This window comes from Ornithodoros turicata, chromosome 4, assembly GCF_037126465.1.
Source record: "Ornithodoros turicata isolate Travis chromosome 4, ASM3712646v1, whole genome shotgun sequence".
Classification (NCBI taxonomy): Eukaryota; Metazoa; Arthropoda; class Arachnida; order Ixodida; family Argasidae; genus Ornithodoros; species Ornithodoros turicata.
In genome coordinates, this window is record NC_088204.1 from 69493047 (window position 1) to 69503947 (window position 10901).

The 10901-nt window shown below is 47.5% G+C and overlaps 1 protein-coding gene across 1 annotated transcript in view; it reads left to right on the forward strand.

The window, feature by feature from the left end:
- LOC135391783 (baculoviral IAP repeat-containing protein 2-like) overlaps positions 1-10505 on the forward strand; it is a 64017-nt gene extending 53512 nt beyond the window's left edge. The window contains exons 24-27 of the mRNA XM_064622229.1: positions 1275-1517; positions 4991-5169; positions 8596-8839; positions 9973-10505. Coding sequence (XP_064478299.1) covers positions 1275-1517; positions 4991-5169; positions 8596-8839; positions 9973-10145 — 839 coding nt within the window. The 3' untranslated portion in view covers positions 10146-10505. The remainder of the gene's footprint in view (positions 1-1274; positions 1518-4990; positions 5170-8595; positions 8840-9972) is intronic.
- The last annotated feature ends 396 nt before the right edge of the window (positions 10506-10901 follow it).

The window sequence follows — 10901 nt, forward strand, 5'->3', positions numbered from 1 at the left end:
CCGTGGCTATGGAGACAACCCGCCATCTGCCGCACAGGTGGTTGATGACAGCCATAGAGAGTCTGTGTTTGAAATCACCTGCAACGATTCGCTGAAACAGACGGCGTATATCTCAACCTGGCGAAGGTGTGAGAGTAGACATTAAGCGGATCTTCTGTGTCTATATGCGACGATGTGGTGCGGCGTCCACACTGTTAAAACAGAATTTCACCACACAGCACGCTCCTATAGCCAACCATCATTGCGAATGATATCATTCTGTGCATTGATTTGTTGAAAATGGGACGCCTATCTGAAACACATTATGCTTGTCCAAGATAGGCGCCTCCCCCTGTTTTAACCAAATCAAGACAGGACACGGAATTATGTCATTCGGAATGATGGTTGGCTAGGAGCGTGCTATGTGGTGAAGTTCTGTTTCAACAGTTTACGGCGTACTCTGTCCAATCGCGTTCGGTTGAAGTCAAGCCACGCCCACAGTCTCCGCTGCTCGTGTGGCGACGTTAACCTCACTTATTCGAGAGTTTTAGTATATCGTACGCTATCGCCTTTGCGTACGTAAGGGATTGCGTAGGCTCTTCGCACGCCCATAACAGAAAGAGAGCTTCGCGCAGTGCACATAACCACCAACGCTATCTGTTACTTACGCTATCGCCTTTGCGTATGATATACACTCTTAAAAATGAACTTCACCGCATAGCACGCTCCTAGCCAACCATAATCTCGAATGATATCGTTATCTGCCCTGATTTGTTGAAGACGGTAGGCGTGCGCCTTTTTGTGACACTTATGCTGTTCATAATTGTCACAAAAAAGGCGCACGCCTACCGTCTTCAACAAATCAGGGCAGATAACGATATCATTCGAGATTATGGTTAGCTAGGCGCGTGCTATGCGGTGAAGTTCATTTTTAAGAGTGTACTAAAACTCTCCGTTATCTTACGCCTTCTCCGACAGAGTGCGAAGGGTATCTAGAACGCGTGCGCATCAATGACGTCTCGCTGACGCTACAGGTCAGCAACGATTATTCTTCTTGTGCAAGTACGCGTGCTATTTGTCGTCAAACTCGCTACAGCCGCTAGGTTTTAAATCTTTCAATACCGTACGTCTAATGTAAACTAGCAGGGTACAAAATAATGCGTCGCATGTGACATCGGTAAGTAATGGAAATTTCGAGTACTCCCGCATTCACAAACATGACATCTAAACTTGTATCAGCTGTCCGGGTGGTTATATTTCCGTGCACCCGCCTAATACTCACTACTTCATTTCAGTTTCTACCATGAGTGTACAGCGGCCACCTTCACGTACGCCTGATGTGTCTGGTTCTCGTGGGAACGAAACACTACAGCTACAAGCGTATCCGCACGGACAGAACGAACACACTGTCCTCCACTCCAGGCCTGCTTTCCCACGTTACGCTCCGTTAGAGAGAAGGGAACAGTCATTTCTCGCCTATCCCAGAGATGCGAAGGGAAACACTGGAATGATGGCAAAGTGTGGCTTTTTCTACACGGGTAAATTGCGATTTAACAAATTTACTTTCAAGTTACTCTTCATTAGGATTTTCGGGGATTTTAACTTTCTGGACCTTTGTATGCGTTTGGCACCATGGGCGAAATTACAAGGTACCTGTAAGAAGAAGGAAGATTATGATTCGTCCCTTGACGCTGGTAACATGCGCCCATCACCGGCGGTTGTTCCAGTCATCTGCATCCGCAGAGTTGATCTTATAGTCATCCGCCATTTAAGGCTACCTAAAGCGTGGTTCCTGCTCCTTTCCAACAGTTTGGTGCCGAAGCTGCTCGGGACATAGGCGTCGCCTTCCCTATCCACGACAAAACGCCCACAGGAACAAAAGAAATAGATGGAACTGCTCCAGACGCTACGGGCCCCTCTTCGTTTCTGTGTGCAGAAGCTGATGGACGCCATAATGGCGTCGCTTAGAGAAACAGCTACGTCTAAGACAGAAATGCAATTCGAACTCGCCTAACTAACGAAGGTGTCATCCCTGCTCGCTAATCAAACTGCAGCACTCATAGACGATGACAAAATTTAGAGTGAGGCAGGGACATACGACTACTACCTGGAGTTCATCACCCGAGTAACTTTGAATATCAAGCGCTACCTCTAGACAAATCATGGCCTGACAAAGAACCCTAAACGTGCCCCCACAACATGTAAGGATTCCAGTCCTTCCTAACCTGTTAACGCCAGAGTTCATCGAAGCACCAACGCTACAGCACCTTGACAACAAGACAGTAACGTCGGAATAACGTCGGACCACTTTGAATGTACTGATATGATGGTTGAAATGGTAGACACATTCTCGACACATTCGGCTGTCTTCAGTTACTTTCAATACCAGAAAGAGAAGGTGCCACCGAATTCCACAGTCTGCCCTTCTTTGGCTCTTTCATCAGATTCGAATGCGAACATCGCAATTGGTAACCACTGGATTGCCCGGTAACCACTACTAAACCACTGGATTGCCCGGTGCCTCAAGACTTGCGGCTACGACACATATCACCGCCATTGATGTCCACGGCTACATAATCTAAACTGCCCATGCACAATTCAGCGCCACCTCTTCCAAAGCAAAACCCACTGCATCCTTTATACGCAACAGATCGCGAATACTCTCCTTGTTGCGTAGACTGCGATCGCCGCCACGGAACTACGAATACAATCGCTAAGTCTGTTCGCATGTGGCGTCCAGAAGCCAGCTCCTCGTCTGTATTGTTGCTGTTCGAAGATGATGATTCATCCCTTGATAAACGACGCGCCTAACTTATTGCAATCAATTATATGTGATTTACTAGTGGATATCATACCAAAAAAAAAAGGGGGCGACTACTATGTATCTCTCAGGCTATACGGATGGCCGTGCACAATTCGCGAATACAGCGCAGCTCTGTATGCGGTATGTGTGACGTATGTCAGAACAAAGCAACAGAGGACAGCACAAACACTGTGTTCAATTGCAACTGAGGAGTTTAATGAAACCCCGCAAAAACCAGGCTAGCCCCCAAATCCGGGGAGAGGAAGTCGACCTCATTCGGTGAAAGGAAAAGGAACGCGCCTCAGATGACCGATAACAGTCACGATAAGGTATGCCATATCGCAGATCGTAGAAATAGAACAATACAGAGATTCTTTAAACCGAGAAATAAATGTGCTAAACACGAAAGCATAAATAATAATTATTATTAAAGGCAAGCTCCGTGAGGAAATGAGGTGTGAAAATACTGCACACGCCCTAGGGATGCGGAAAGCAAAGTGGTGCAACGCCTAAAGAAGACAGGTAGACTTAAACTAAAAGAAATAGGCGCACCAACGAAGGGTGAATCTCCACAGCAGCGCCAGCCACTCAGCTGTGTTAAAATTGTTTTAAATTTTAACAGAGCTGAGTGGCCGGGACTTTCTGCTGTCCCCTTGTTCACCTGTGTTGTACTAACGGCAGATTTGCCAGGGCCGAGCTAGTGTAGAATGGAGCGGGCAGTCCACTTGACTTTGCGGTCGATGGGCTTAGACAGGTTTACTATCGTGGAGCGCACAAGGGGTGGGCTAGGAGATGTGAATCTGAAGAAATTGCTAAAAAGGTTCAGTGTCCACCTTGTTGCCTCTCCGACGAAAACGTTCGGGTCACCAAATGTAGAGGATATGGCATTCCTCCATACGAGCCCTGACAGGCGGTGATTGAATGCCTCAGCGGGCAGATGTGTGTGGCCTCGCAGTGGGACGATGCCGGTAGAACTGGCTGGCAGGCGCAGTGGCGCGCAGCAGCAGAAGTACGTCACATCGCCGGAACCCCCTGGTCTCTGCCAGTACCACCGGCCTTCGTAAGCCTTCTGGAAAGAAGAGATCAGGTTCCCCCTCAAGTCCTTCGAGCCCATTTTTACGCTAGATGAGAGGTTTTTTACGTCTACAGCAGCATACACAGATGGCGCATCCAGAAACGGCAAGTCCGCCTCGGCCTTCGTCATCCCATCCGAAGGAGTAGCGCAAGGATGACACCTTTCGCATCTAACCTCATCAACCGCTGTGGAACTCTATGCCAACCTTTTCTTTCTGCAGCATATCGTTGATTTTACAACGCGGGAAGGGGCAGTCTTTACTGACTGAAAATATGCACTGCAAGAATTCCGGGATACGAGGCTCATTCGCACCCCCTAGTCACGCATGTGTTAATCGCTTAACACCCTGTGTGCGAAGCAGGCCACAAACTGGTTCTCCAGTAGGTTCCAGCCCATTATGGTGTCGTGGGGAACCAGCAGGCCGACAGCGCCGCAGCAGTAGGTCTCTCGTATCGGAAGCGGACCAGTATTGCACTGCTTAGAAGAGACGGTCGTTCCACTCTGTGACGCATCGTGACACCCCTGGCTTCCCGCCAATAAACAACCGACATTCTTCCCCCATTTATTCTTAGCAGAGTTGATCCAACGCTCGCTTTTCGTATGCCACGAAACGCCTCTCGTCAAGATGCTGCGTTAATTTATCGAATGCGACTGGATGTGGCTTTTGAAGCTCAGTGGGGTTACCGCTTGAGACAAGTTGACTCTCCCAGATGGTATCACTGCGGTGCTCTAAAGGATCTGGAGCACATTCTTCTCCATTGCCCAGACTACCAACCTTCCCGAACCGCACTTTCCGTGTCTCATAGTCAGCCGGACTCTCGCCCCTTCACCTTATCAAAATTGCTTGGTCCCTGGCCGAATCCAGACCGGCAACGCTCTGCGCTCAAAACTCTTTTGACCTTTATAGACAGAATCGAGCTTCGATCCTTATTATGAATGGGCTCATTATCTCATTCCCCACATCGCCACCACCAATGGGGTAGAGTATCGCCTCTGGCAATAAAACTCGCCATTCATCATCATAAAATAAACTTGTTGTTGTTGTATTACAATGGTATTGTCAGCAAGAAATGCCTGTGCAAAGTACGCACTTCTATTGTAATTCATTCTCGTATATTTATCTAACTGCGCAGGACGTCAGGACCGTACTACATGCTTCATGTGCGGTAACAGCCTCTGCAGTTGGGTCGACGAAGACGATCCGTTGGTTGAACATGCCAGGTGGTTCCCACACTGCTCATACGTTGAACTTATGCTCGGCGATGAAGTCATCAGCAACGTCAGAGAAAGCCACAGAAACCACCTTGCAGAGGTTCGTTGATCCACTTATAAGCGGCGTTAACAAGGACGAATAACAAATCCAATTTAATGGTCTTTACTGCCGAGACTCGTTCACTGTTATTTGGTGCAGCTAAGACCTCAAAGAAAGGGGGGAGAATATGTTTATTACTCGTATATAAAAAAATAGGAGGTAAAGGTTGGCCACCGCTACGGCGGCTTGCTATTCCCAGGAAAGAAAAGAAAGGAAGAAAGGAAAAACAATGGCGGAAAGGAAAACAACGGGAGGCGTACGCCTTGTTTTTTGTGACACTTATGCTGTTCATAATTGTCACAAAAAAGGCGTACGCCTACCGTTTTCAACAAATCAGGGCAGATAACGATATCGTTCGAGATTATGGTTGGCTAGGAGCGTGCTATGCGGTGAAGTTCATTTTAAAGAGTGTAAGCAAGTGCTCGTGTTTTACAGCGATAGCTCAATCGGGGTGGTTTCGCGGCATTGATAGTGATTATGGATAGCGTAGCAGAAAGAAAATGACGTTACGGCGCGTAGACGTCGGAACATCATGTCGTACAGTGGATGCGAGAAATGACGTCGCACCACCTGCAGCACCGCCATTGGCCGGCGCAACAGTCAATCGCAGCGTAGAGGGAAAGGGAGATAAACGCAATTGCGCACTTGCAGCAGGTTATACTTGTCTCGATTGTACCACACCATTCACATGAGGGGGGGGGGCGGAAAGCGCGAACGCCACCTGAAGAGCGAACGTGGAAAACACACAGCGTGGAAACAGCGTGCCGCTGCTGGTCCCGAGAGGCGTCGTCAGAAAGTGAACCACAACGGGAAGCTTTGTAAATGAAGCGAAGACGAAAAGAACCCACAGTGAGACAACGCGATATCGAGAGGAAAGGCCGGCCCGCGTGGTGCGTATTTCATGCGTGAGAGCTGCGTTTTTACACACAGCGCAAAATGTCGTACGTCGCAGCTCCTCGTAGTGCGTGATTCAGTGCACCAGAGCAGATTTCATATTTCACGCAGCAGTCAGTTCACGGGCGTCCAAGCGATCAGAATACAGAAAGATATTTCTGCCTCAGGTCTACCGTCCTACACTCTTAAAAATGAACTTCACTGCATAGCACGCTCTTAGCCAACCATTCTATTCCATCACGAAGCTATTCCATCGCTATTCTAAAAGAACAGAATGTGTGTGAAGCGTGGGTTCTGGTTGTGAAGGGCCAGTTTGGGTACATCATATTCTCTTTACCCATACAGCTAGAAACCGTATTGCACCAGCACGCTTAAAAATGAACTTCACCGCATAGCACGCTCCTAGCCAACCATTTTCTCGAGTGATATCGTTATCTGCCCTGATTTGTTCAAAACAGTAGGCGTACGCCTTCTCTGTGACACTTATGCGGTTCATAATTGTCACAAAAATGGCGTACGCCTCCCGTTTTCAGCAAATCAGAGCAGGTAACGATATCATTCGAGATTATGGTTGGCTAGAAGTGTGCTATGCGGTGAAGTTCATTTCTAAGAGTGTAGAAGAAAATGCGACCTCCATCCTTTTTAGCAATGGCTGCTCTAACGAAAAAGCTGCGGAATACGCTGAAAAAAAAAAGGAAACAAAATAATGGAGAAGAGACTCAGCTTGATGGATATGCAACGTTCTGGCTAGAAAAATGTAGATTTGAATGTCATGAAGCAGCGGCTAATGTGTCATCTGCTAAGTGTGCAGTACACCACTCCCGCCATACGGCCGAGCCCGTTAACGCCGAGCGGGTTAAAGCGTCCCACTCGTTGGTGGTAACCAAGGTCGTGCTGTAAACTGGGTAAGGTGGTTGGTTGGAATCCTACCACCGGCTTTGCTGTCTGAACTTGTCCCTGGGTTTTCAGAAGACTTTCCAGACGAATGTCGGCACAGTTACCCCAGAAGTCGGCCCAGGATGCATACTAACCCCCCTGTTCCCCACTCCTTCCTGCCGTCCTTTCTCCATCTGTCCACATCTGCACGCCGCTCATAGCCACAGTTGCTTCGCGGTGCCAACGCGGAATAAAAAAATCACTGGATGATTACGATGAGGTTGGGTTATACGACGCTGTCTTTATTTTCCAGAGATAGCATTTTCTTCATGTAGCATAGAATCCCAGTTCGTGAAGTCGTCAACGTTGGTGAGGTACATAGAGCGACTCAGTGCAACAAATACCAACCTTGGCGGACGGCTCAGCTCATGGCGTACGGGAGTACACGACTTTTTCAAACGTGCTTACCCACGATTTGTGATGGTACTCGCCTTAACAACGCGTACATGACATCTCCTCACCGACATTCTTCATATCGATAACGCGGGTGACGGCGCCTTTCGATAGGTATCCAGTTTTGCTGAATGTCTGAATGTTCAGCGCCCGTGACTGCCACGATTTTGCGGCCGCTACGGTTGCAGTCGCAAGTTTGGAGACAAGCTGACCGAACTGCGAGCTGATGCGTCCCGGCTTCTGATGCGTGTCCTCCTTTTTCGCTTTCCTCCTCCCGCCCTCTTCACTCTCTCCTTACGCTTCCCCGCCGCTTTCCTCTTCCGCTGTCCCGTGCTTTCATCCTTCGCTTCGCTCGTCGTTTGTTTCTGCCTGTTACTACGCTGACGCCACTCTAAGCAGGAACGGGAGTCTAAGAGCTGTGCGCTCTAACAAAAAAAAAAAAGAAGAAGAAGAAGCAAAAGAGGACGAAGAAGAGGAAGAAGAAAGAAGAAAGAAAATCTCCCGATATTCCGCACCGTGTGAATGCTCAACATAACACGGGATGAAACTTTGCTTCTGTGAGCACTGTTTTCGCTTTTCTTCGGCTAGAATCTTCCGCGAGGCGCCTGCGTGAATACACGGTTACAACTACAAGAACGAATGCATCATGACTATGACATGGGTGATTCAGCGCTGGAAAGCAGTACACTACCACATTACACGCAAAACATTACATATGATATGTGACACCGAGACTTACCTTGTGAGACACGGTAAAGTGACGCAAGCATGCCAAACCCGTTGTGCACACGCAGCTCCGGGATAGCCGCCTCACGCAGTTTGACAGGCATATTTCGGCATGGTGCCCGGCAGGGTAGCATTTTGCACAGCGCATTCTTCGCTGAAATATGCACCATGTGGGTCAGCCTCAAGAGACGTAAACCGTTTGAGGCGTGTGTAAATGAAGCGAGTAGGCATCCGTCGGGAAGACCAGTTGCAGGGCTGCGCCTTCTTGACACACTTTAAGGCTCTTTATGGTCGCTCCTTTTATGATTAAATCGCTCTTTGAACAAACTAGTGTGAAAACTATTGTTTATGTGTGTGCGATGAACACAACCGTGAAACCATGGCGCCACATCTTTGCAAACATGATACAGCTTTCGCTGTCACCCCTTCGAACATTGTGAGAGAAAACAGCATGTATGTCCATTACAATGATTTCAGCGGCAAGCAGAAGAACAAAGCCGAAGTGACGACCGCACCGAGACCATTGTGCGTGAACTCATGCGCGCACCATTGGTCCATCGGCTCCTGCAGCAGAGTATTGATCCTAGCATCATGGAGTTGGCGATTCGTGCAAGACTAAATAGCGCAGAGTTGATTGACGTGCTGGACGAACCGGACCTACGCAGAGCTCTTGCGGAAGTTGTTTCTTTGCCGAACAACCTGAGGACAAAGGAAATTTCCAGTAAGCAGCGGTTATATATACCTCCGTATAAGACAGGTGACAAAAGGGTGCGCTCCTTAATCGAAATGTAATTCGGTATATCAAGTGAATATATTGTAATGAAAGTGCACTCATTTATTGTGCTACACTGATGTCCTTTTCGTTTCTTTCTTTGTTTTATAATGTTTCCCGAGGAACCTATCATCACGCGCGTCGCCATAATGTTTAGTATGGGGGTCAATTACCCCTACCCACACAACCAAGATCCTCAGAATGTCTAGAGGATATCACTAACAAAGACAATCGTACGTCTAGAAGATATATCGGATGGTCCGAATAACATACTACTGGACATTGATTTTGGCAGTCCGGGGGCGTCGTTTATGACATTTTCAAGATGTTTTTCAGGACATTCCAGGACGTTAATGCAGTATGCCCCTTTTCCTGCTCCCTGCACTGTACTGCTGGGAGTATTACCTCACCATCAACATAGCGTCTTCATTTTTTACTGCATTTGGATTGAGACATTCAGTAGGTCCATAAAAAGTGAACTTTTGCAGCGCTACACGGTAGCGTGTATATATCTCTCTCTCGCCGTAAATGCTCCCCGTAGCATTCCGTCAGAAACGTTATTTGGGCAAATCATGAAACCGCTGAGACGGGCCATCCTGCATATATACGGCCAGGGCTATCCATCAAAGCTCCCAGCGATGTGCTGATGAAACGACTGAGACATGAGCCACCTGGTGACGGCAGGACATCAGCGCGATCTACGCTATTATTGGCCCAACCAATATCTCAATGGACACCCATCCAATTTGTCAGTTTCGGACAGATATGTCCTGACCATTTGAGGACGTCCTCTGGACATCAGTGGTTGCGTGGGTATTTAACGTCTCCCCTCCCCAACATGGAACCCCTATGCAACGTCTCCCTCGCAGGACGGCGTATCTAAGCAGGTCGTGCGATGCCACAGACTTGGCTTGTTGAACTCGTTACTTTTCATTATATACTCGCACCATGGACGTCGTTCACCTCAACACCAACAAAGATGACCGTGGGGTGGTGATCGCCCATCGTGGTCTGCAGGGAATGTGAATTGCTTGGATTTGGAAAGTATGTCTGGCTTATTGGGGCTTCTTGGCACTTTTCAGAGACAGAAACGGGAAATCTGAGCAAGTGCGTCATTTGCGCAACGGCCTACCGGAACTGCGTCTTTGTACCTTGCAGTCATCTTGTCGCTTGCACTGATTGCGCAGCACTATACTCTGCTTGCCCAACTTGCGATCGGCAGGTGGTCGCAAGGAGGAATGTGTTTTTGGCCTGATGAGTTATGGAAGCGGCGTTTGAAATGCGCGTTTCCCTGTTGAACCGTACAGAACAGGTAAGCCTGTGGAAGGTGCCCGTCTGTTTTTTTCTTTTTTTAGATTACTTGCAAACTTTACTGAGTATGTTTGCGTTGCTCAATGATGTATTAATTCCCTTTTTTATTGTGTCATCTTTTTCTTTTGTTTTGCACCAACTGCAAAATGTTCCGCGTGTCTCACTGCCTACTTTATTTTGCTACGTTGATTGTACTGTAGCTGTGCAATTACGGTACTGCAATTGCAACTCTGTTTTCCCCACTCGTATGTAATGCCATGTAAGGGACCTTGGTGTAAAATAAATACATAGATAGTTACCGCCATTTCTTCTCGGTGTGGCCCATCATGATGTGCCTCAGGTCCATGCGGGACGCGACTCGATTTAAGTTTGAGACCCTTAATACAAGTAGTGTAAATAATTGGAACCTAATTTCCAGTTGAATAATGCCCGACATGTTTACATACGAATGGTATATTATACCTTTAGCAATTTGAACGTACTTGCAACGATATTTGTATGCTCGTTGAAGTTTGTCGCTGTATGATATATAATGTCAAGTTATTAGAGAAATTTGTTAGTGTGATTAATTCAATTACTTATTTAGGTAACTATGTCAATAAAATATTCTAAACAGGTCAATAAAATATTCTAAATTCCTCCTACCGGCACACTTATGTGCTTCCAATGCTAAGTGTATCAAAGGGGATGCGACATCTTG